This window comes from Ovis canadensis, chromosome 1 (genome assembly GCF_042477335.2).
Source record: "Ovis canadensis isolate MfBH-ARS-UI-01 breed Bighorn chromosome 1, ARS-UI_OviCan_v2, whole genome shotgun sequence".
In the NCBI taxonomy this organism is placed as follows: Eukaryota; Metazoa; Chordata; class Mammalia; order Artiodactyla; family Bovidae; genus Ovis; species Ovis canadensis.
The window spans coordinates 105,203,901-105,230,410 of NC_091245.1; the positions used below are offsets into that span (position 1 = coordinate 105,203,901).

The following is a 26,510-nucleotide window of genomic DNA, read 5'->3' on the forward strand; positions in this document are numbered from 1 at the left end:
TGTAGAAGTCACTCAATAAACACTGGCTAACAACTGAATAATATTTCCAAAGTTTTAGGCAAATAATAGGCAACCAGTCCATTTAAAAATTAATTTAGTTTTGTGTTCTTGTGAGGAATGTTGAACTCTAGACCCTAACTTTCCAAACAAGGGAATTTACCTTTATGTTTTCTAAAAAATATAAAGATTGAAGATGAAAGGTGAGATAGGATAAATAAACTCTCACGCACAGGGAAATACTTAGTGCATAACCATTTAGTAGGTATATAAAAAGACTTATAAATGTTTACAATACCATGTAGCCGGGTCTGCCCACTGCCATCATCCTTTGCTACCATCTCCACTGAATTATAATTTTCAAAATGAGCTAGTGTTTCATTTAAGGACTTCCATTCTAGTATTAGTGAACTGAAATTATCAAACTTTCTCCTGTGTTGATCAAACACTGCCAGTTCTAGGACTGTATCTCTCAGGCTTGATACAGGAATCTGTATGAAAACAAAAAGTAAGAAAAGAAAAAAACAATAGCTCAAGAGGTGGCAAGATATTTCTGAAGCTAGGGATCATGTTTTCTCCCAATATTTTTTGACAGTTTTCAAAGGTACAGATACGTTAAAAGAATGGTATAATGACACCTATATATACTTCATCCCAATTCACCATTTGTTTTCTCTATCTCTCCCTCTAATTTTACACTCCCTGTGAGTGTATTTGTGTGGGTGTGTGTCTTTTTTTTTTGCCAAATGATGTAGGTATCATGGCACTTTACCCCTAACTACCTCAGCATGCATTTCTTAAGAATGAGTAGCAAAAACTATGTTATGTATTATGTATTATAATACATAACAATATTAAACTTAATTCAGTGTTATGTATTATACAGCCAATATTTCAATTTCCCCAAATGCCCCCCAAATGTCTTTTATACCTGTTCAAATTTTTTAATCTAAATTTGATTTTGATATTCATATGCTCTTGGACAGGATGACCAGGGTGACTCAACATCATAAAAATTTCAGTTGTTCTGAGTTTATATATGAATTTAATGTAATTCCAACAAAAATGTATGGGAATCTAGATCCACATAGACCTAGATTTAAGGGAATTTATGTCCACAAAGCTAACAAAGAGGACAAACAATAACACATTACAGAACTACTGCAGGAAAGTCACTAAACAAACAGCCACTGCAAACAACAATGAAAACCAGTATCACAAAACCTGATTAGTGGAAGAATCTGATTTCAGATTCTTCATTTTATTTTAAATGTCAAGTTTTCAATTAAAAATTGTTACAAGTGCAAAGAAACAAGAAAGTAGGACCCATACGTAGGAAAAAAGAAAAAAGCAGTTACTAGAAACTGTCCCTGAGGATGCCCAGCCATTAGACTTACTAGATAAAGGCTTTTAATCAACTGTTTTCTTCAAAGAACGAAAGAAGTCCATGTTTAAATAACTAAAGGAAAGCATAAATATGATGTACCATCATATACAAAATATTAGTAAACAGATAGAAATTATAAAACAGAACCAAAAAGAAATTCTAAATTGAAAATTATAATAACTGAAGTGAAAATTTTACTAGATGAACTCAACAGCAGATAAGAATACGCAGAAGAAAATATCAGAAAACTTGAAGATCAGTTCAGTTCAGTTGCTCAGTCGTGTCTGACTCTGAGACCCCATGGACTGCAGCACAACAGGTATCTCTGTCCATCGCCAACTCCCGGAGTTTACTCAAACTCATGTCCATTGAGTCGGTGATGCCATCTAGCCACCTCATCCTCTGTCATCCCCTTCTCCTCCTGCCTTCAATCTTTCCCAGCATCAGGGTCTTTTCCAATGAGTCAGTTCTTCGCATGAGTGGCCAAAGTATTTGAATTTCCGCTTCAGCATCAGTCCTTCCAAGAACACCCAGGACTGACTTCCTTTAGGATGGACTGGTTGAATTTCCTTGCAGTCCAAGGGACTCTCAAGAGTCTTCTGCAACACCAACAGTTCAAAAGCATCAATTCTTTGGCACTGAGCTTTCACTGTAGTCCAACCCTCACATCCATATATGACTACTGGAAAACCCATGGTTTTGACTAGGTGGACCTTTGTTGGTAAAGTAATGTCTCTACTTTTCAATATGCTGTCTAGATTGGTCATAACTTTTCTTCCAAAGAGCAAGAGACTTTTAATTTCATGGCTGCAGTCACCATCTGCAGTGATTTTGCAGCCCCTCCCCCAAATAAAGTCTGACACTGTTTCCACTGTTTCTCCATCTATTTGCAATGAAGTGATGGGAGCAGATGCCATGATCTTAGTTTTCTGAATGTTGAGTTTTAAGCCAACATTTTCATTCTTCTCTTTCAGTTTCATCAAGAGGCTCTTTAGTTCTTCTTTGCTTTCTGCCATAAGGGTGGTGTCATCTGCATATCTGAAAGTTTGAAAAGTTTAGTTGTTCAGTCGTGTCCGACTCTTTGTGACCCCATGGACTGTAGCCTACTAGGCTCCTCTGTCCATGAGATTTTCCAGGCAAGAGTACTGGAGTTGGTTGCCATCTCCTTCTCCAGAGGATCTTCCCGACCCAGGGATTGAACCCGAGTCTCCCACATTGTAAGCAGATGCTTTACCGTCTGAGCCACCAGGGAAATCCTCTGCATATCTGAGGTTACTGATACTTTTCCTGGCAATCTTGATTCCAGTTTGTGTTTCATCCAGCTCAGCATTTCTCATGATGTACTCTTCATATAAGTTAAATAAGCAGGATGACCATATACAGCCTTGACGGACTCCTTTCCCTATTTGGAACCAGTCTGTTGTTCCATGTCCAGTTCTAACTGTTGCTTCCTGACCTGCATACAGATTTCTCAAGAGGCAGGTCAGGTGGCCTGGTATTCCCATCTCTTTAAGAATTTTCCAGAGTTTGTTGTGGTTACACAGTCAAAGGCTTTGGCATAGTCAATGAAGCAGAAGTAGATGTTTTTCTGGAACTTTCTTGCTTTTTCTATGGTCCAACAGATGTTGGCAATTTATCTCTGGTTCCTCTGCCTTTTCTAAATCCAGCTTGAACATCTGGAAGTTCATGATTCATGTACTGTTGAAGCCTGGCTTGGAGAATTTTTAGCATTTCTTTACTAGTGTGTGAGATGAGTGCAATTGTGTGGTAGTTAGAACATTCTTTGGCATTGCCTTTCTTTGGGATTGGAATGAAAACTGAAATTTTCCAGTCCTGAGGCCACTGCTGAGTTTTCCAAATTTGCTGGTATATTGAGTGCCGGACTTTCACAGCATCATCTTTCAGCATTTGAAATAGCTCAACTGGAATTCCATCACCTCCACTAGCTTTGTTTGTAGTGATGCTGCCTAAAGCCCACTTGCCTTCACATCCTAGGATGTTTTGCCCTAGATTGATGATCACACCATCGTGATTATCTGGGTTATGAAGATCTTTTTTGTATAGTTCTTCTGTGTACTCTTGCCACCTCTTCTTAATATCTTCCGCTTTCGTTAGGTCTATGCCATTTCTATCCTTTATCGAGCCCATCTTTGCAGGAAATGGTCCCTTGGTATCTCTAATTTTCTTGAAGAGATCTCTAGTCTTTCCCATTCTGATGTTTTCCTCTATTTCTTTACATTCATCGCTGAGGAAGGCTTTCTTATCTGTCCTTTCTATTCTTTGGAACTCTGCATTCAAATGGGTATATCTTTCCTTTTCTCCTTTGCATTTCACTTCTCTTCCATTCACAGCTATGTGTAAGGCCTCCTCAGACAACCATTTTGCCTTTTTTGCATTTCTTTTTCTTGGGGATGGTCTTGATCCCTGCCTCCTCTACAATGTCATGGACTCCGTCTGTAGTTCCTCAGGCATTCTGTCTATCAGATCTAATCCCTTCAATCTGTTTGTCACTTCCACTGTATAATCGTAAGGGATTTGATTTAGGTCATACCTGAATAGTCTAACAGTTTTCCCTACTTTCTGCAATTTAAGTCTGAATTTGGCAATAAGGAGTTCATGATCTGAGCCACAGTCAGCTCCTGGTCTTGTTTTTGCTAACTATACAGAGCCTCTCCATTTTTGGCTGCAAAAAATATAATCAATCTGATCTAGGTATTGACCATCTGATGATGTCCATGTGTAGAGTGTTTTCTTGTGTTGTTGGAAGAGGGTGTTTGCTATGACCAGTGGGTTCTCTTGGCGAAACTCTATTAGCCTTTGCCCTGCTTCATTCTGTACTCCAAGGCCAAATTTGCCTGTTACTCCAGGTATTTCTTGACTTCCTACTTTTGCATTCCAGTCCCCTATAATGAAAAGGACATCTTTTTTCAACTAGGCTGATGAACAGGAAGAAAAAAAGAATGAAGAAAATGGAAGCATCAGAGACCCATGGAAAACCACCAAGAGTGTCAATATATGCAAAATGGAAGTCCTAGAAGAAAAGAGAGGGGTAAAAAAGGAAGGAGGAATATTTAAAAAAATAATGGCTAGGGACTTCCCAAATTTGATGTAAAACACCTACTCTAAACACCCAAGAATCTCAAAGAACCTTGAGTAGGAAAAATCAAAGAGATTTGCATTTCAGTTCAGTTCAGTCGCTCAGTCGTGTCCGACTCTTTGTGACCCCATGAATCGCAGCACGCCAGGCCTCCCTGTCCATCACCAACTCCCGGAGTTCACTCAGACTCATGTCCATCGAGTCCGTGATGCCATCCAGCCATCTCATCCTCAGTCATCCCCTTCTCCTCCTGCCTCCAGTCCCTCCCAGCATCAGAGTCTTTTCCAATGAGTCAACTCTTCCCATGAGGTGGCCAAAGTACTGGAGCTTCAGCTTTAGCATCATTCCTTCCAAAGAAATCCCAGGGCTGATCTCCTTCAGAATGGACTGGTTGGATCTCCTTGCAGTCCAAGGGACTCTTAGAGTCTTCTCCAACACCACAGTTCAAAAGCATCAATTCTTTGGCGCTCAGCCTTCTTCACAGTCCAACTCTCACAACCATACATGACCACAGGAAAAACCATAGCCTTGACTAGACAGACCTTAGTTGGCAAAGCAATGTCTCTGCTTTTGAATGTACTATCTAGGTTGGTCATAACTTTTCTTCCAAGGAGTAAGCGTCTTTTAATTTCATGGCTGCAGTCACCATCTGTAGACATTGCATAATCAGACTGTCCAAAGTCAAAGAGAAAGACAGAATTATTAAACAGAGGAAGGAGCTTATCATTTATAAGGGATCCTCCATGAGATTAACAGCTAATTTCTCATCAGAAATCATAGAAACCAGTGATGAGAGAATAAGACTGCCAATCAAGAATTCTATATGAAGGACAATAATCCTTCAAAAGGAAGGAGAAATCAAGACATTCTTGCATGTGTGCTCACACTTTAGTCGTGTCCAACTCTTTGTGACCCCAGGGACTGGGGCCCACTAGGCTCCTCTTTGAACCGGGTTCTCCAGGGAAGAATACTGCAGTGGCTTGCCATTTTCTTCTCCAGGGGATCTTTCCAACCCCTTGACCAAACCCACGTCTTCTGCATTGCAGGAGGATTCTTTTTTTAAAAAAATAACTTTATTTATTTATTTATTTTGACTGTTCTGGGTCTTTGTTGCTGTGCAGGCTTTTCTCTAGTTGTGGCGAGTGGGGGCACTCTCTAGTTGTGGTGCCAGGGCTTCTCACTGCAGGGGCTTCTCTTGTTGCCGAGCATGGGACCCACCTTCAGTTGTTGTGGCTACTAAGCTCTAGAGCACAGGATCAATAGTTGTGGAGCACGGGCTTAGCTGCTCCACGGCGTGTGGGATCTTCCCAGATCAGGGATCAAACCTGTGTTTCCTGCATTGGTAGGCTGTTTCTTTACCATTGGGCCACCAGGGAAGCCCAAGATCTAACAAAAATAGAGGGAATTTGTTGTTAGTAGACCTGCCCTACAAGAAATACTAAAATGAGTCCTTCTGGATAAAATTAAAGGTCACTAGACAGTAACTTGAAACCCAGTGAAGAAATAAGAGTTTAGTAACAATAACTACATACGTAAGTATATAGAACAGTATAAATGTACTTTTGCTTGTAATTATTTTTCTATCTTATTTAAAGTACAAATGCATAAAGCAATAATTATGACTGATGAGCATACATGTATAAAGATAGATGATAATAACAACTTAAAGAAGGGGAAAGGAAATAGGGCTTTATAGAAATAGTAGGTTTCAACCATTATTGAAATTAAGTTGATATTATTCCAAACTAGTTTCTTAAAAGTTAACATGTTAATTGTAATCCTTAGGCTAATAACTAACAAAATAACTTGAAATAATATAGTAAAAAAAAAGGACAAGAGGATTAAAATGATACACTATAAAATATCTACTTAACACAAAAAAGGAAGAAATGGAAGAATAGAAAAAACAAAAAAAGCATAAGATAAATGGTAAAATGGTAGCTATAAATCCAACCTTATCGGTAATTATGCTAATTGTAAATAGATTACACACTGATCAGAATCCCCTGCATTGGGATCTTGGAGTCTTAGCTACTGGACCACCAGGGAAGTCCAAGTGCTTTTTAAAAAAGTGAATAATTTATAAAGTTCAAATAATAGTATTTAATGTTGAATTTGGGTCTGAAAAAAAAAAAATGAGTTCCTGAACCTGCAACATCTCATATGCTCTTTTACAATGAAAAGGCAGTGTAGTAAAAAAAGTTAATAATGTGTTTTGGAGTTAGACATAAGATCCTACTTTCTAGCTTTATGACCTTGGGAAAATTACTCAACTTTTAGGATCCTTAGTTTCTTCATCTGTAAAATGGGGATAATTAATGGATTGTTCTGTTCTGCAAAATCTCAGAAATGACTTATTTTCTCCTATGCTTGAAATCATAGTTAACCTCATTTAGTGTATAGTTTGGGCTTCCCTGGTGGCTCAGACAGTAGAGAATCTGCCCACAATGCGGGAGACCTGGGTTCAATCCCTAAGTCGAAAAGATACCCTGGAGAAGGAAATGGCAACCCACTCTAGCAATCTTGCCTGGAGAATTCCATGGACAGAGATGCCTGGTAGGCTACAGTCCACGGGGTCACAGAGCATTGGAGAAAGAAATGGCAACCCACTCCAGTGTTCTTGCCTGGAGAATCCCAGGGACGAGGGAGCCTGCTGGGCTGCCGTCTATGAGGTCGCATAGAGTCGGACATGACTGAAGTGACTTACCAGCAGCAGCAGCAACACTCACTTTCACTTTCTGATGTTCTAGTTTCTAGGTTAAATAACTCATTTATTCTTCAATCCCTGTTGCCTAACTTCTAGCTACATTATTGGTTATCACTAGTTTTCATATCAGTTTGGAGTACAGGTGAATTCAATATGTTACTGATAATGCTAATAAAAAGGTGTAGTAGGGAAGGATACTAGCAAAACAATTTGGTAGTTACTTATTTATTTATCATTTTATTTTGTTTGTTTGTTTGTTTGTCTGTTTGTTTGTTTTTGGTAGTTATTTAGAGTTCTCAATCATCTGTTGTCATAAGGTGGCGCTAGTGGTAAAAAACCTGACTATCAATACAGGAGACAGAAGAGATGCGGGTTCCATCCCTGGTTGGGAGGATCCCCTGGAGGAGGGCATGGCAACCCACCCCAGTATTCTTGCCTGGAAAATCCCATGGACAGAAGTGCCTGGCGGGCTACAGTCCATAGGATCACAAAGAGTCAGACAAGACTGAGGTGACTTAGTTCGCATGCATGCACCTAAGTACAACAAGCAAAGTCACTGTCACTAAGTATAGCCAACTATAACCACTTCTCAGACACTATCAAAGACCGGATAACAAATAAAAGAGTTTCCTTAAATTCAATAAGACAAAAGCTGTGTTTCCAACCATTTATCTCAAAGCATGGGAGACAAAGGGCAAGTTGGTTGAAAACACCATACTTACCAGTTGTTTGTTGTGCTGTGGCAGAGGACATGGCTGGGCACCAGCTGGCACCTTATATACTGGAGTTATAGACATGCTGGCAGGGTGGGCACATAGGAAGCGTACCTGCACAACCTCTACAGCTGGACTAGGGTTCAGGACACCTGGATGATTTCCAATCTGAAATGTCAGGATCTTTAAGAAAACACAAGCGCAAGAGGTAGACACCTGATATCATAGAAACAAAGGGAACATTAAAAAAAAATCTAACTGACCAATTACTTCAGTCTTTTCCTTCGCCAAACCTTTGTTACCAGTTGGTAAAAACTAATTTGTGTTTCAACTCATTTCTGATATAAATACTAATGAATAACAGGATATAAAAACAAAAAGTTAGAGAGCTTCAAAAGGGGGTAACTAGGCTTGAAATCATTAGTAGCTAGTCATACTATAAAGTAGAGTTCACTAGAGATATTAAAATGAACTTCATTTGAATATAACACAATTCTTACTAAGTTAAAATCATATATGGATTCCCTGAGGATTGGTTAGCTGGGCTATGCATCATAGTCACACATTACAGTCTCAATCTTGGTCAATCTGAAAACCTTTGTTATTGGCCTTGGTCTACCAAGGTGTAGCTATGGTTAAAGCCATCACTACTTCTAAAAATAATCAAAATGAATTCAACCGATAAAGGGAAATATATTAATTACTCATATCAGCAAAGATCCAACTGGTTTTTCAAAATTGATAAACATAGATGACACTTAAAATTTCCCTTCCTCACATTCTTTGGAGATGAAAAACTATATATCCTGTAGTCTGTACAACAAGGAGTTGAATTATAGTGATAAAATGATTGAAATAAACTCCCTGCTACAAAAAGATCTTGAACTATTTGGTTAGTGAACTGTTAGAATTCTCAAATGAGCAAATCAAAACCTTTGGGTATATTTAAAGGATAGTAAGGTTTGAAAAAACAGATCTCTTAGTCAACAATTAGAATTTTCCTATCTAGTCCATAAACTAAATCCATTAGCAGCTGAAAAGGGATGGCTAGAAAGACGAAAGACTTAGCGTACTGTTGCTGGAAGAAGTGTTAGAAAAGATCATTTTCCTACTTGTTCCCCTAAATCCAGGCACAGGACTCGATAGATGTACTGATTCTGTTTTCTTTTAGCTGGCAGTCGGACTTGTGTTATTCTAATTTTCTCTGTCTTCTCCACGCTCAGCTCCAGAAAGAATCGTGAAGGTTCCAGGATCCATGGCTCAGGGCCCCCTTCAAATATCATTTCCTTTACAGAGTGCCATGTCACCAATGCCACTTCCACAGGGTTTAGAGCCTGATGACATTTAAAGAAATTTGTCCCTAATTGGTTAGAGAATTCAACAGTTTTCTAAAGTGAAAAACTGGTTATAATGTAAAAGACAGTAGACTTAATTCCCAAATTAGGAGACATGTGTGTCATGCCTCTTATTTGGAATGGTTCTCAATCTCTGCTGTAATTTGGATCCCGCCTATCATTCAACCAAATTCATGTGTCACCCTATCCATTAATTTGTCTAATGATTCCAGACCACAACTACTTCTATATCCTCTAAGCTCCTATAGTATTTATCACTACCATTCATCTGTACACTTATTTATTCCCTTATGCTATTTAAATGTGTCAAATCTTCATAAATATACATCTGACAATTCTTCTTAACTCTCTAGTTACATAAACTTAAGAGAAAAGATTATTTTATACCCCAAATTTTTAAAAGAATCTCTCTTCCTCAGTGGAATTTAGTATGATGTTGGACACATAAGAGGCATTTGAGTAACTAATTGCATAAACACTTTTTCTTTTTTAAAAAACTTGAAGTATAGTTCGCATATAACATTATACTTGTGTCAGGTGTGCGACATAGTGATTTGATATTTGTATGCACCGTAAAATAATCACAGTGTCTAGGTACCATCTGTCATATTGCATAAGAATTTTATCTATTTTTTATTTTTGGCTGCAGTGTGCAGGCTTCTCGTTGCAATGGCCTCTCTTGCTGCGGAGCATGGGCTCTAGGTGCCCGGGTTTCAGTAGTTGCAGCACACAGGCTTAACTGCCCGGCAGCGCGTGGGATCTTCCCAGACTAGGGATTGAACTCATGTTCCTACATTGGCAGGCGCATTCTCAACCCACTGGACCACCAGAGAAGACCCTGTATAAGAATTTTAAGTGGATATTTTACTGAAGTATCAAAGAATTCTCACCATAAAAATCTGAATATAATACAATCTATACAGTTCATCTGTTTCTCAAAGAACTCTCACCTAAGAGGTAGTCAAGACAGGTATTATTCACTCCAGTATACAGAGGAGTTGTAGTCTGCTTATAGATGAGGAAACTGGTTTTAGGGGAATGGAGTATTCTCAAAGTGTAGGTTAGTTTTATATGGCACACAGTATCTATAACAGTGACTAAGTTGCAAAATGAAATATATAGTTGAAGCAATCATTTCAAAAATGTAAGCAAACTATGTCTTAGTATTTCTTCTCTGAACTAGTTAATCATATACATATATGATTCATATATACTGAATATTCACATATTCATATATACTGAATACTATTAACATTAAAATTCCTCTAATGGCAGTATTCTCTTGAAAATGTGTACATAATTCAATTAAATAAGTATTCACTGATGGCCTGCTGGTGATATAGCAATACCAACAGAAAGCCAAAATAAAGCCCTGCCTCACAGTGAAGTTAATCGTCTGGAAAAGGCAGATCTGAAGTAGGTAAAGAGTATAATGAGTGTTACAAAAAGGCACAGCAGAGAGTGCCAAACAAACCTCAAATAGAAGAAATTAAACTAGTCAGGGGCTTCATGGAAAGTTTCCCTGAGAAAGCAAAACTGGAGTTATTCCTTGTTTCTAGATATATATAGTCTAAAACTAATCAGATCAACTGAATTGGACTGATACATAAGGACAAACTGAGAACTATATCATGTACTAAAACATAATATTGATAACAAAAGTAAATCATACATATATTTTTCAGTAGCTAAAAAAAAAAAGATATATGACCAAAGCACTAGGTAGAAATAGAAAATCATCTTACTTCTTTTAAGGAGAGTTTTCATTTAGGGGAGATCTGATTTGTGAGACACTCAGTAAAAATAGAGCAGGGTAAGGATAATGATAAAACTAAGACAAAACCTTATGAAATGACAATGAGCTGCAGCCAAGCACTCTCACTTAATTAGGCAAGAAGGATAATTCAACCACTAAGAGGATGAATACAATATGCTCAGACTGTATGTTCAATACAGACTGGGGAATTCCCTGGTGGTCCAGTGGTTAAGAATCCACCTGCCAGTGCAGAGGACACGGGTTCAATCCCTGGTCCAGGAAGATCCCACGTGCTGTGGGGCAGCTAAGGTCATGTGCCACAACTACTGAGCTCATGTGCAGCAACCGCTGAATCCCGAGGGCCTAGAGCCTGTGCTCTGCAGCAAGAGAAGCCACCACAGTGAGAAGCCTGCACGCCGTAACAAACAGAAGCCCTGAGAAAGCTTGCATGCAACAACAAAGGCTCAGTACAGCCAAAAATAAATAAATAAATAGGCTGCATAATGTGCAAAGAGGCCAACTCAAAAATGCACATTTTAATGAACAAGTTACCTTTTTCAGTATAACAACTTATCTTGCTTCTTTCACCAATGTTAGCATTTCCTCTATGGATGCCTCCTCATTGCAAGAGGCATTGAGTCAGGTTTGCCAGTATGTATCAGCAGGAACTTGCAGACATCAATTTTAGTTCCTGAAGAATTCAAATATGTAGAAAGCATGCCAGGCTCTATCTACTTTTATTTTGAACTGCCACCTGTCATAATCTTCCAATTTTAATGGCCAGTCTTTGGGGTCCAAAACAATGACTGTTGTGCTGAGAGTTCATAAGTAAAAAGGGTAAAAAGATAATTGACTTCTCTCCCTGGTATGGAACGTTTTCTTTCTGAGTTCTTCAAAAGAGAGTATACTAATCAGTTCTTCAGTTGCTAAGTCGTGTCCAACTCTTTGCGACCCCATGGACTGCAGCACAACAGGCTTCCCTGTTTTTCACCAGCTCCTGGAGCTTACTCAAACTCATGTCCATCGAGTCAGTGATGCCATTCAACCATCTAATCCTCTGTTGTCCCCTTCTCCTCTTGCCTTCAATCTTTCCCAGCATCAGGGCCTTTTCCAATGAGTCAGTTCTTCACATCAGGTAGCCAAAGTATTGGAGTTTCAGCTTCAGCATCAGTCCTTTCATTGAATATTCAGGACTGATTTCCTTTAGGATTGACTGGTTTGATCTCCTTGCAGTCCAAAGGACTCTGAAGAGTCTTCTCCAACATCAAAGTTCAAAAAATAGAGCATACTAATATTCTATATCTTAGACAGGGTAATATTACAAAGATATGTACATATGTGAAAATTCAAATAGTACCTTAAGATTACTGTACTTTACTATAATTTTTTATACCTCAGTAAAAAAAGAGGAAAGAAAGGGGAATATCTAAAATTTGCTAATACATCTTATAAATATTTCTGTGGCAGAAACATAAGAGCATAACCTTTGTGATACTGAAATTTGATGAGGGTGCTATAGATCTAGAAACAAGAGAGTGTTGAGTAAGGAAGAACACAAATATCACGGATCTTAAATAGAGATCACAGGTAGCTAGGAAGTCCCCAAGTAGACATAGTAGGGTCCATGAAAAGATATGCCAATTCCTTAGAATGAACTATCTCACCTTTAGGGGTTCATAAGCAGCAAATGTGGCACTGCTTTCCAAGTACTCTTCATAATCAGTCACACTAACGGTTACCAAAGTATGGCCAAGAGATTTGGCTACTATATGTATACTAGAACATGATGTTGGTCCTGGTCTTTGAATACCTGCAAATCAAAAAATGACTTCAGTAGGGTAATAGGCAATCAATCTTCAAGGAAATCAGTCTATAGAAATATAAGAATTTTAATATATCAAAAATTCTTAATCTTATACACTATTTTATACCAATTATTTATATTAAGTTGATATATAAACGTATGTTCTTTCTATTAACAGATTTATATCATGTAAGAGACAATTCTATGTAAGGTAAGGATACAAATATGAACAAGAATCCTGACCTCAAGGCACATATAGTTTAAAAGCAGTGTGAACATTTAAATAAACTATTAGTAGAAAATGATAAGCATTACCAAAGTTTAGAAAACAGAATAATTATTTTTAGCTGGCAAGATCAAGAAAGGTTTATATACGTGCATGCATGCTCAGTCTCTCAGTCATGTCTGACTCTTTGCAACCCCATGGCTTCTCTTTCCATAGGTTTCTCCAGGCAAGAATACTGGAGTGGGTTGCCATTTCCTCCTCCAGGGGATCTTCCCAGCCCAGGGATTGAACTCATGTCTCCTGTGTCTCCTGCATTGGCAGGTGGATTCTTTACCACTGAGCCACCTGGGAAGCCCCCTTAGATATGTAGAAGAGGGTATCTTAAGCTGACAAATAAATGAACAAAGATAGAAATATAAATAAGACGCAAATGCGTATATGAAAGAAATACATGGGAAATTTTAACTATAGTTAGTTTAGCCAGAGCTTTATATGAGGTCAAAGCTTCATATAAAGTTCCAAATGAAGTTCCAAAAAGTAGGCTGGGTTATATTGTAGAGGGCCTTCAATACTAAACTAAAAGGATTTTGGCTGTTGTCCAGTAGCAATGAAAAGCTTCTCAAAATTTTTGAGCAGGAAAATTAATATTGAAATTGAGTTTCATGAAGCTCTATCTTGTAGCCATGATTATCAAAGGCAAGAAGAATTAGGAGGATATTGTTACAGTCTCAGTGAGAGATAATGAAGGCCTAAAAATGGGGAGCCTACGAACTGAGGTGAGCTGAGAGATATTATACAGCATAATTAGCAAGGGTAAAAGAGAAGTCCAAGTTGATATCAACCTTATGGATGTATAGGGCTTCCCTCGTACCCTTGTAACTCAGTTGGTAAAGAATCTGCCTGCAATGCAGGAGACCTGGCTTCAATTTCTGGGTCAAGAAGATCCCCTGGAGAAGGAAATGGCAACCCACTCCAGTATTCTTGCCTGGAAAATCCCATGGACAGAGGAGCCTGGCAGGCTACAGTCTATGGGGTCACAAGAGTCAGAGACGATGTATTGTGAGAATTAAATGAGTTAATATGTGAAAAGTATTCATAATAGAGCCTGGCAAATAGTAAATGCCAAATAAATGTTAGATGCTACTACTGTAACATCTATTAGTAACTATCTAATAGTTACTATCTACTATTAACATCTAATAGTAACTATCTACTATTATTACTGAAAAAACGATGGTGATCAGGATCAAGTATGAAGTTCCATTACAGTAAATGATACTGATCTTTATGAATAGCTTATTCATATTCTTTTCTTATTAAAAAGATATTTTCTTTTTTAGAATAAATTTAATATATGTATACATTAAAGGGCACTAAATTCCTCTTAGAAAGAGGTATAGTACATAATTAAAGAAAGAAAGAAGAAAAGAGCTTGCAGCTGGAAAGAGACGGCCTTGATATGACTAAAAACTGATATTGTCTGGCCACAATGAACTCTGGACATTTTATTCTATTTCTGTGCCTTTCTTTCTAACATTACATTATAATACCTAAGGCAGTTGGCAGAATAAATAAAAGTATTATGAAGAAAGGTAATATGTGAATTTAACTTTTAAATTTTTTGGCTGCACCTTGCGGCTTGTGGGATCTTAGTTCCCAAAAGAAAGTGAAGTCCTTCAGTCGTGTCTGACTCTTTGTAACCCCATGGACTGGAGCCTACCAGGCTCCTCCGTCCATGGAATTTTCCAGGCAAGAGTACTGGACTGGGTTGCCATTTCCTTCTCCAGGGCATCTTCCTGACCCAGGGATTGAACCCAGGTCTCCCACACTGCAGGCAATGCTTTACCATCTGAGCCACCAGGGAAGCCCACCAGGGACTAAAACCAGGCCCTTGGCAGTGAAAGCCCAGAGTCCCAATCACTAGACCACTATGGAATCCCCAGTATGTGAGTTTAGACTATAATTCATAGTTTCTGAATCGTTGATTGGTCCTTTAATTCAAAGACAAAGAAAGGAAAAAATAAAAAGCCTACTCTTACCTTCTTTGAGAAGAGTAAAGACTCCTTGCTTATCCATGTTCAAATCCAAGGATAAATGAGAGCAGTCTGTGAATGCGATGGCCTCTTTGGTTTCCTTATTTACATGATACATTGCAATGGGGATTTCTATAATCTGGCCAATCTCTACATCAGCATGAAATGGTAACAGTTCCATCTTGTTCAGTCTCAGAACATGTATCTGAGGGGAAAAAAATTAATCTTTCAAGAAAGTTACATTAGGAAAATCTTAGACAAAAGCATTCCTTAAATATTTAAACATACATATATATAACACATATATATATACACATATGTTTTACATATAAAAACAGAAACTATGTATCATTTATATGCATATATGGGTGTTTGTGTGTGTGTGTTAGGTGCTGAACCTGTCACTCACTTCATTCCTTAATCAGTCAACTTCTCTAAGGCATGTAATACCTCTCAGTGGGAGTCTGGCAAATATGAGCACTGCACAATTTTCTTGACTTTTGTAAACTAAGAATGGTCTTTCAAAGGGTTGTAAAATAAAAAGCAACAGTGACAAACGACTATGAGATAAAGACTGTATGTGTCCTATCAATACTAACACATTTACTATCTGATCTTTTTTATATAAAAAGTTTTCTGACCTCTGATATAAAACACTCTTTCTTGATATCTTAAAAAAATCCTTTTTTTTTTTTTTGCTATAGATTGAAGGTCTCCCTCCAAATTCATATGTAGAAATTCTAACCTCCAAAGTGATGGTATTAGGAGATGGGGCCTTTGGGAGGTGGTTAGGTCCTGAGAGTGGAGCTCCCACAAATGGAATTAATGCCCTTAAACAAGGAACCCCTGGGGCTCCCTAATCCCTTCTGCCATATGCAGTTAAGGCAAAAAATATAGTCTTCTATGAAACAGAATGCTTTTCCTCACCAGACACTGAATCTATTGGTGCCTTGATTCTGGACTTTTCAGCCTCTAAAACCATTGAAAAATCAATTTCTGTTGTTTATAAACCACCCAATCTATGGTATTTTGTTATAGCAGCCTGAATGGACTTTTTAAAGGGGAGTGAACATTTAAATAAAATAAACTATTAGTAGAAAATGATAAGCATTACAAGAGTTTAGAAAACAGAATAATTTTGTTTTCTAAAATTATTTTTAGAAATAAGTATTTCTAAAATATTTCTGTTTTCTCTTCTGAAAAAGAACAGAGTCTTTTTTTGGTCACTGTTATATGTGTCTTTAGTTGCAGCACATGGAATCTTTAGTTGCAACATAAAGGCTCTAGTTCCCTGAACAGGGATAGAACCTGGGCCCCTTGCTTTGAGCTCATGGAGTCTTAGCCACTGAACCACCAGGGAAGTCCTTGGCTTCCCACTGTTGACAGCAGAGGTCAGCAATGCTCTCTAAAGGGCCAGAGAGCAAATATTTTTGGCTTTGGGGATCACACGGACTTGTAAACTACCCAAATCTGTACTTATTGCCTGAAAGTGGCTATAGAGAACACATAAATGAATGACTGTGTTCTGATAAAACTTTATTTACTAGAAAGGCAGCAAGTTGAGTCTGACCCTCAGGCCTTAGGTTGGCTCCATCCTACAAAGTCTTATTCAAGTCCCCACCTCTTCATGATAGCCTCGAATAGTCATATCCACAAGGATTTTCTTTTATTAACTAATAGTACTTTTGTTCTATAATTCAAGTAGCTTTAAACCATTTTAAACCATTTTAACTGCTTTAAAATACCTCAAATATCACTTCCTAAAAATGTTATTTAACTTTTCACATTAATATATCTTCTTAGCTAGATTCAGATACTTTAAAGTAGGGATGACATGTTATTTCTTTGAAGGTCCTATGATACCTAGCATGGTGTTAAGTACCTCCTTAGTATTCAATAAATATTCACTGAAAGATAACACACATGCCAAGTAGTCTGCAGGGAAAGACAATATAAATTAATGTTTATTAAAAGTGGGAGAAAATAGAAAATGGTTATATAACATAGTAAAAAGTAGTTCAATCTTATAGAAACAAGATAGACAACAAAAAATGAGACTAGAAACAAAGTATCTATAAAGTTCATATACATGATAAATACATGATAATAATAACAAAATACAGCAACAAACTAGATAACATTAAGCAGTGAATATATTCCCAGCACAGGTATAAACACCATCTCATTTAATTCTGGCAATAACCCTTTGAGGCAGATACTATAACCCCCATTTTAAAGATGAAGAAACAAAAACATCAAATAATTGGTTATTAAGTAAAGCAGGACTCAACCCAGGTCCAGGAATATTTAAGAAATATGTACTGTAAGACTCAATTTGAGCATTATTTTACTTATTTATTTTCAGCTGCACCACTGCGGCATGCAAGATCTTAGTTCCTCAGCCAGAGATCAAACCTGTGTCGCCTGCAGTGGGAGTGCAAAGTCTTAACCACTGGACAACTAAGGAACTCCTGAGGGTCACTTTAAAATAATCAACTTGAAAAAGAAAAAACTTTAATGTGTTACTAGAGTACATCATGAGAAACGCTGGACTGGAAGAAACACAAGCTGGAATCAAGATTGCCGGGAGAAATATCAATAACCTCAGATATGCAGATGACACCACCCTTATGGCAGAATGTGAAGAGGAGCTAAAAAGCCTCTTGATGAAAGTGAAAGTGGAGAGTGAAAAAGTTGGCTTAAAGCTCAACATTCAGAAAACGAAGATCATGGCATTTGGTCCCATCACTTCATGGCAAATAGATGGGGAAACAGTGGAAACAGTGTCAGACTTTATTTTGGGGGGCTCCAAAATCACTGCAGATGGTGACTGCAGCCATGAAATTAAAAGACGCTTACTCCTTGGAAGAAAAGTTATGACCAACCTAAATAGCATATTCAAAAGCAGAGACATTACTTTGCCAACCAAGGTCCATCTAGTCAAGGCTATGGTTTTTCCAGTGGTCATGTATGGATGTGAGAGTTGGACTGTGAAGAAGGCTGAACACAGAAGAATTGATGCTTTTGAACTGTGGTGTTGGAGAAGACTCTTGAGAGTCCCTTGGACTGCAAGGAGATCCAACCAGTCCATTCTGAAGATCAGCCCTGGGATTTCTTTGGAAGGAATGATGCTAAAGCTGAAACGCCAATACTTTGGCCACCTCATGCGAAGAGTTGACTCATTGGAAAAGACTTTGATGCTGGGAGGGATTGGGGGCAGGAGGAGAAGGGGACGAACGAGGATGAGATGCCTGGATGGCATCATGGACTTGATGGACATGAGTCTGAGTGAACTCCGGGAGATGGTGATGGACAGGGAGGCCTGGAGTGCTGCGATTCATGGGGTCGCAAAGAGTCAGACACGACTGAGCGACTGAACTGAACTGATAATTAGATTTAGGCAACAATGTCTCAGAGGAGATATGAAGATCGTTTGGAAAGTTGCTCACCTTAATTTCCCCATACCGAAAGGGATTTTGTACGTCTCGGGCCAAAACAGTGCTGTTTCCCCTCACCTGGCCCGCCGTCACCACCCCTTTAGTGGTTACCATGGCCACTGTTTCATTAGAAGAGTTCCAGGTAAAGTTGCCACTGCCACCTTCTACCTATGAAAAAAATACAACCCTATATTTAATTAGGGTAAGGGGGAAAGTGGAATTTAAGTGAAGATGTAAAATCTCGTGAAATAAAGTTTAGGAAACAATAAAACCATACAATAATTTATTTCTGGAACATTAAGAAAACTGTGATGCCATACGAAAGTAGCTAAATGGGAGAGGGAAACACTAAACAGAGATTATGTGGGCAACGGAAATACTAAAGGGAGATTATGTAATGGCAGTACCACAAAATGTAAAAAAGAAAGAGCACAAGAGAGCTTGACAAACTATAAAACTCACAAGGAAAGGATATATGGAAGAGAGACAGAAAGTACACCAAGTCTTGTTAGGCTGACAGTTTTTAAGAGTATTCATGATTTGGTTGTCACCCAAAACTGAATTATACACTAGGATTTGGGGGAAACAAAATTTAACATTAACTAAACTTCAATTAATTAAGCTATCAGCGAAACTGACTTATTTGTGAATTCTCATTCTAGTATATCATACCTGTACTTTATAACGATACAACATTCCCATGGGATGATGAGGAAATGCCAGAAAGTTAGGTGTAAGCTTGATAGGAAAATAAATCTTCACTTCTTGCTGATGTTTAATTGGAAATTTTATAGGCTGAATATTTTTATTCTATAAGAACAGAAAAAAAGGAGCAAAACAAGATTTTATAAGGACTGTTATTATGGTCCACATTCACATCTAAAGCATCAGCAAAATGATATGTTAATAGACTACTCAACCAATTTCTATCAATAAAGGAGATAAATAAATGTTCTTGTTCATTAGAGAAGCACAGCTACTACAGTTCAGTAATAATGAAAGAGATTGTGATAGACCTAAAATAAGTATTACAGTCATGGAAAGTAGTTAAAATTTCTTGAAAGACGAGTTATATTAACATAGAAAGGGAAGTCATAGCTTCAAAGATCCTTGGCCATTTATCATTTAAATATATAAACTGTAAAGACAAATGAATATTATAAGCTATTCAGAAGAAAATAAAGAGAACAGTCATAGATGCTGAGGCAAGACATTCCCTCCTGCTTAAAAACAATAGCAGGGTTTGGGGGGTATTCATACAGGTAAAATAGAGTCCTCACACTCAACTATGTTGGCATTTTTCTCTCTGAAGGCAAATTATTTTTCAAAGAGGCTCTGAAGTATTTATAAACTATATCACATTTGCAGTAATGGCTCTGATTCTCTCTCTTAATTTTAATTAATTTATTTTTGGCTACACTGGGAATTTGTTGCTGCATGCGGGCTTTCTCTATTTGGGGTGAGCAGGGCTACTATCTGCTTGTGGTACACGGGCTTCTTACTGTCGTGGCTTCTCTTGTGAGCACAGGCTCTAGGTGCAGGCTTCAGTAATTTCAGCACAGGGGCCCAGTAGTCACGATATGTCGGCTCAAGAGCATAGGTTAAATAGTTGTGGCACACGGGCTTAGCTGGCCCATGGCACGTGGGATCTTCCCAGACCAGGGATCAAACCCTAGTCCCCTCCATTTGCAGGCAGATTTTTAACCACTGGACCACCAGGGAACACCAATGGCTCTGATTTTCTCTTCGTTTCCTTAAGGTGTCTAGCTCGATCATAAACTGAAAATAAGTCTTTCCATTTAAAGAGCATCATTCCATTTTAGCCTACTGAGACTGATTTTGGACTTTTGACATTCACAAGTATAAGATAATTATTTAATAATAATAATAGTTTAATAATAAATTGTGTTGTCTTGAGCTGAAAAGAGAGAAAGATTCAGAATATCATTCTGATGGTATTTAGGTGATCACTGAGGGAAACAAGAAATTTTCAGGAGTAGGAAGCATATGCTAGGAATGGTTAGATCTCTAATTCAAGCATAAGGTAATATTAGTACAAAAAGGATTGGTCCAAGGAAGACATTTTATAACATATAGGAAAAAGAACATAGTATTTAAAAAGGCACTATGCCCTTTTAAGAGTGACATGCTTTTCCTGACTGCAGCAAAGAGCAGTTTTCAACAGTGTCTGCTTTAGCACATAAGGAAATACAGATAGGAAATAAGAGATAAAAGCAGAGATAAGACAACAAACTGGGATAAAGAGGGACACAGCTAAGTACAGGGTGAAATTCAAAGTGAGCTAGACAAAATTAAAAAAAAGGTAATAAAACTTTTAAATGTCATGGAATTTTAAAAAATATGTATTTGGGGGCATCAGGTCTTAGTTGCCCATGCAGGATTTTGTTGCATCACGCAGCAAGCTCTGTTGTGGTGTGCAGGCTCAGTAGCAGTGAGCGGTTTGTGCATTCAGTTGCCCTGGGGCATATACAATCTTAATTCCCTGATCAGGGATGGAACTTGTGTCCCCTACACCGAAAGTCAACTTCTTAACCACTGGACCACTGGGGAAGTCCCTTGTCTGACACAGACAGCAGTGGGTTGGCACTGGGGGGGAGGCAGTTTAGGAATAACATCCAGGAAATCCTTCCCTTGATTTCCCAACATACAGGTTGCAGCACCAAATATGATCTCAGGTGGTCTTGGTCTACAGTGGCTTGAAGCAAGGCTTCTGAACCTGGGTGACTGAAGTAAGGTCTCGGTGGTAAGAGCATCATAGCCTAACCACTAGACCAGTGTCAGTGGCAAGGCCCTGACTCTTCGGCTTTGCCGAAAAGAATTCCTGCAAAGATGGAAAGTAGTGAAATAAGACAAGAGTTTACTAGGAGGAAAAAGAGTACAGTATGTGTGGATAGGGGGATTGGCCTACAGTGCAGGAGACACTGATTTGATCCTTGGGTCAGGAAGATCCCCTGGAGGAGGGCATGACAACCCACTCCACTATTCTTGCCTGGAGAATCCAATGGTCAGAGGAGCCTGGTGGGCTATGGGCCATAGGGTCACAAAGAGTCAGACACGACTGAAGCAGCCTAGCACACAAGCATTGGAACACATTCTTAAATAAATGTGGTTATATTATACATCATTTTAACATGCATTTCTTGCTTTATTTTTTTTGCTAATGACTTATTACTTGCTGTTTATTTTATATTTATTTTAGACTACAGAAATGATGTTAGCAAACTCTAGCAATTTTTTAATTCCCATTCAAAATGGATCATAGCAGCTGAAACAACTTGCAACATCAACAACATATTTGGCCTAGGAACTGCTAACGAATGTATGGTACAGTGGTGTTTCAAAGAGTTTTGCAAAGGAGATGAGAGCCTTGAATATGAGGAGCATAGTGGCTAGCCATCTGAAGTTGACAACAACAAATTAAGAGTTATCATCAACGCTGATTCTCTCACAACTACAGAAGTTGCCCAAGAACTCAACGTTGACTATTCTATGCTCATTCTGCATTTGAAGCAAATTGGGAAGGTAAAAAATTTCGATAAGTGGATGCCTCATGAGCTGCTAAAAATAAAAAAAAATCGTTATTCTGAAGTGTTGTCTTCTCTTTTTTTTTTTTTTACAGTTAAATTTACTTGTATTTAAATAAATAATTGATTTATTTTTAATTGTAGGGTGATTGCTCTATAATATTGTGTTGGTTTCTGCCACATATCAACATGAATCAGCCATAGGTATACCTATGTCTCCTTCCTCTTGAACCTTCCTCCCCATCCCACCCCTCTAAGGTTGTTACAGAGTCCCGGTTTGAGTTCCCTGAGTCACATAGCAAATTCCCACTGGCTATCTATTTTACATTCGTCTTCTCTTGTTTTACACAACAACAATGAACCATTTCTTGATCAGATTGTGACATGTGATAAACAGTGGATTTTATAAAACTGGAAAAGGCCAGCTCAGTGGCTGGACTGAGAAGAAGCTCCAAAGCCAAACTTGCACCAAAAAAAGGTCATGGTCAGTTTGGTGGTCTGCTGCCCACCTGATCCACTACAGCCTTCTGAATCCCAGCAAAACCATTACATCTGAGAAGTATGCTCAGCTGATTGATGAGATGCACCAAAAACTGCAATGTCTGCAGCCGACATTGGTCAATGGAATGAGCCCAATACTTCTCCATAACAACTCCTGACTGCATGTCACACAACCAACGCTTCAAAAGTCAAATGAACTGGACTACGAAGTTTTGCCTCTTCCACCATATTCACCAGACTCTCGCCAACTGACTACTACTTCTTCAAGCATCTTGACAACTTTTTTTAAATTAATTAATTTATTTTAATTGGAGGCTAATTACTTTACAATATTGTAGTGGGTTTTGCCATACATTGACATGAATCAGCCATGGGTGTACATGTGCTCCCCATTCGACAACTTTTTGCATGGAAAACATTCCCACAACCAGCAGGAGGCAGAAAATGCTTTCCAAGAGTTCATCAAATCCCAAAGCATGGATTTTTATGCTACTTGCTTTTTTACACTACTTTATGCTACTTATGAATAAACAAACTTATTTATTGTTGGCAAAAAATATATTGACTAAAATGGTCCCTATTTTGATTAATAAAGATGTGTTTAAGCCTAGTTATAATGATTTAAAATTCATGGTGTAAAACCAAAATCACCTTTTCATCAACCTAATAGATTCCTTAGGTGGATCTTGACTTGAGAATTCAAAGTCCTGATCTAACCATTTTCTTTCCCAACATTGTCCAGCATACTTAGAAACAACAATTAATAAACCCTATTATATCCAAGACTTTCACTAACATGTTTTATGGCAGCAACTACCTGGTTACCAAAAGGCTTGTCTTCTATATGCATTTAACTGTAGTGTCTACAGGTAATACTTCTAAGTAGCTGTTTTGCTATTGCACACCATAGACTATTAGTGCTCACATTTTATCACAAGAAACAGGATCAGTATACTAAAATTGGAACAATACAGAGAAGATTAGCATGGCCCCTGCGCAAGGATGACACGCAAATTCGTGAAGTGTTCCATATTTTTGTACCACTTCACACCAGTCAGAATGGCTGTGATCCAAAAATCTGCAAGCAATAAATGCTGGAGAGGGTGTGGAGAAAAGGGAACCCTCCTACACTGTTGGTGGGAATGCAAACTAGTACAGCCACTATGGAGAACAGTGTGGAGATTCCTTAAAAAATTGCAAATAGAACTACCTTATGACCCAGCAATCCCACTGCTAGGCATACACACCGAGGAAACCAGAATTGAAAGAGACACATGTACCCCAATGTTCATCGCAGCATTGTTTATAATAGCCAGGACATGGAAACAACCTAGATGTCCATCAGCAGATGAATGGATAAGAAAGCTGTGGTACATATACACAATGGAGTATTACTCAGCCGTTAAAAAGAATTCATTTGAATCAGTTCTGATGGGATGGATGAAACTGGAGCCGATTATACAGAGTGAAGTAAGCCAGAAAGAAAAACACCAATACAGTATACTAACACATATATATGGAATTTATAAAGATGGCAATGACGACCCTATATGCAAGACAGCAAAAAAGACACAGATGTGTATAATGGACTTTTGGACTCAGAGGGAGAGGGAGAGGGAGAGGGTGGGATGATTTGGGAGAATGGCATTCTAATATGTATACTATCATGTAAGAATCGAATCGCCAGTCTAAGTCTGACCCAGGATACAGCATGCTTGGGGCTGGTGCATGGGATGACCCAGAGAGATGTTATGGGGAGGGAGGTGGGAGGGGGGTTCATGTTTGGGAACGCATGTAAGAATTAAAGATTTTAAAATTTAAAAAAAATAAAATAAAATAAAGAATTTAAAGACCCTCAAAAAAAAAAGAAAAAAAAAAGAAACAGGATCAGTAATGACATTAAACCTAATAATAAAAAAAATAAAATAAACCTAATAATAGAGAAGTCAGAATCAACTTGGAGAACCCAGACTCCAAGATGGCCTCCACAGATCCCACCCTGTGGTATTCACACCCTTGTGTAGTTCCCTCTTCGTTGTATTAAAATGGTTTCTATGACCAATAGAGTGTAGTAGACGTGCTTATATTAGAAAAGAGATGTAAAACCAGTGATCTACCATAAGATTCTTCAATAATAAGGAACTTAAGCAAATTTGATCCAAAGTAAGGAGAAGAAATAGAATAACAAAGAAAAAAGCATGAATCAATAAAAGAAAAAACAGGTAAAGAATTGAAACAATAGAAACATAAATGATCGATATCTGGGGGGCTTCCCAGGCGGCGTGAGTGGTAAAGAACCTGTCAATGCAGGAGATATGAGACACTGGTTCGATCCCTGGCTTGGGAAGATCCCATGGAGAAGGAAATGACAATCCACTCCAATATTCTTGCCTGGAGAATCCCACGGACAGAGAAACCTGGCGGGCTACAGTTCATAGAGTCATGAAGAGTTAGACATAACTGAAGCAACTTAGTGCACACATACACATGCACACCAATATCTGGAATGAAAGAGATAACATCACTACAGATACTACAGATACAAATTAATAAGGCAATGTTGGCAACAACTTTATGTGATAAATTCAACAATTTAGACTAAACACAAGTTACTTCACATACAAATTACCAAGTTTCACTCAAGAAGAAATAAATAGGGGCTTCCCTGATGGCACAGTGGTTGAGAACACACCTGCCAATGCAGGGGACATGAGTTCAATCCCTGCTCTGGAAAGATCCTGCACGCTGTGTGGCAACTAAGCCTGTGTGTCATAACTAGTGAGCCAGCACTCTGTACCCTCAAGTCACACCTAATCAGCCCATGCACTACAACTACAGAAGCCTGTGCAGTTGGAGCCCGTGCTCTGTAATAAGAGAATCCACCACAGTGAGAAACCTGCATGCCACGAGCAAGAGTTTCCCCCTCTCTCTGCAACTAGAGAAAGCCCACATGCAGCCAGGAAAACCCAGAACAGCCAAAAATAAATAAAAGAAGAAGTAAATAACCTGAATAGCTGTATATCCATTTAAAAAATTGAATTCATAGTTTTAAAACCTCTCATATACCAATTGTTAGAGGAATGGAAACTAAAATCACAGTGAGATAGCACTTCATACCCATTAGAATGGCAGTTATCAAAAATAGAAAATAATAAGTGTTGGTTAGGATGTGGAGATATCAGAATCCTTGTGCATTGCTGCTGGAATATAAAATGACAGTCACTGTGGAAAACAGTATGACAGTTCCTCAAAAAGTTAAACATAGAATTGCCATATACTCCAGCAATTCGAATTTTGGGTATATACATAAAAGAACTGAAAGTAAAGATTTGACAAAGTATTTGTATACCCATGTTCACAGCAGCATTATTTACAATAGACAAAAGGCAGAAACAACCCAAGTGTCTGTCAATGGATAAATAACAAACAAAATGCAGTATATCCATTCAATAGAATATTATTCAGCCTTAAAAAGAAATGAAATTATGTCAGGGTACAACATGGATTAACCCTAAAGACATGCTAAGTGAAATAAGTAAAAAAAACACAAAGGACAAATATATTATTCCACTTTTTTTTTTTTTTTTTTGGCCATGCCACAAGGCTTGTGGGATCTCAGTTCCCTCACCAGAGATTGAACCCACATGCTCAGCAGTGAAGGCATGGAGTAATAACCAGTGGACTGCCAGGGAATTCCTTGTATGATGCCATTTATATGACATAACTAGATTAATCAAATTAACAGAGACAGGAAATAGAATGTAGTTACCAGGGAATAGAAGATAGGAGGAACAGGGGTGGGTATTTTTTAAGGGAAGAGAGAATCAGTCTGGAAAGATTATAAAGTTCTAAAGATAGATGGTGGTATTGGTACACACCATTAATACACTTAATGTCACTGAACTGTATGCTTAAAAATGGTTAAAATTGTAAAATTTATGTTATGTATATT

The 26,510-nt window shown here is 38.1% G+C and overlaps 1 protein-coding gene and 1 non-coding gene across 5 annotated transcripts in view; one reads left to right on the plus strand and one right to left on the minus strand.

Moving 5' to 3' along the window:
• NUP210L (nucleoporin 210 like) overlaps positions 1-26,510 on the minus strand; it is an 85,265-nt gene that overhangs the window by 37,045 nt on the left and 21,710 nt on the right. For all 4 annotated transcript variants that reach the window (XM_069542916.1, XM_069542925.1, XM_069542910.1 and 1 more), the window contains exons 6-12: positions 19,185-19,322; positions 18,525-18,680; positions 15,082-15,280; positions 12,677-12,822; positions 9,014-9,235; positions 7,911-8,084; positions 296-488 (exon numbers count right to left, since the gene is read on the minus strand). In XM_069542916.1, coding sequence (XP_069399017.1) covers positions 296-488; positions 7,911-8,084; positions 9,014-9,235; positions 12,677-12,822; positions 15,082-15,280; positions 18,525-18,680; positions 19,185-19,322 — 1,228 coding nt within the window. The remainder of the gene's footprint in view (positions 1-295; positions 489-7,910; positions 8,085-9,013; positions 9,236-12,676; positions 12,823-15,081; positions 15,281-18,524; positions 18,681-19,184; positions 19,323-26,510) is intronic.
• On the plus strand, positions 23,487-23,595 carry LOC138431323 (U6 spliceosomal RNA). The gene has a single exon (XR_011253616.1). It is a non-coding gene; the product is annotated as a U6 spliceosomal RNA (small nuclear RNA).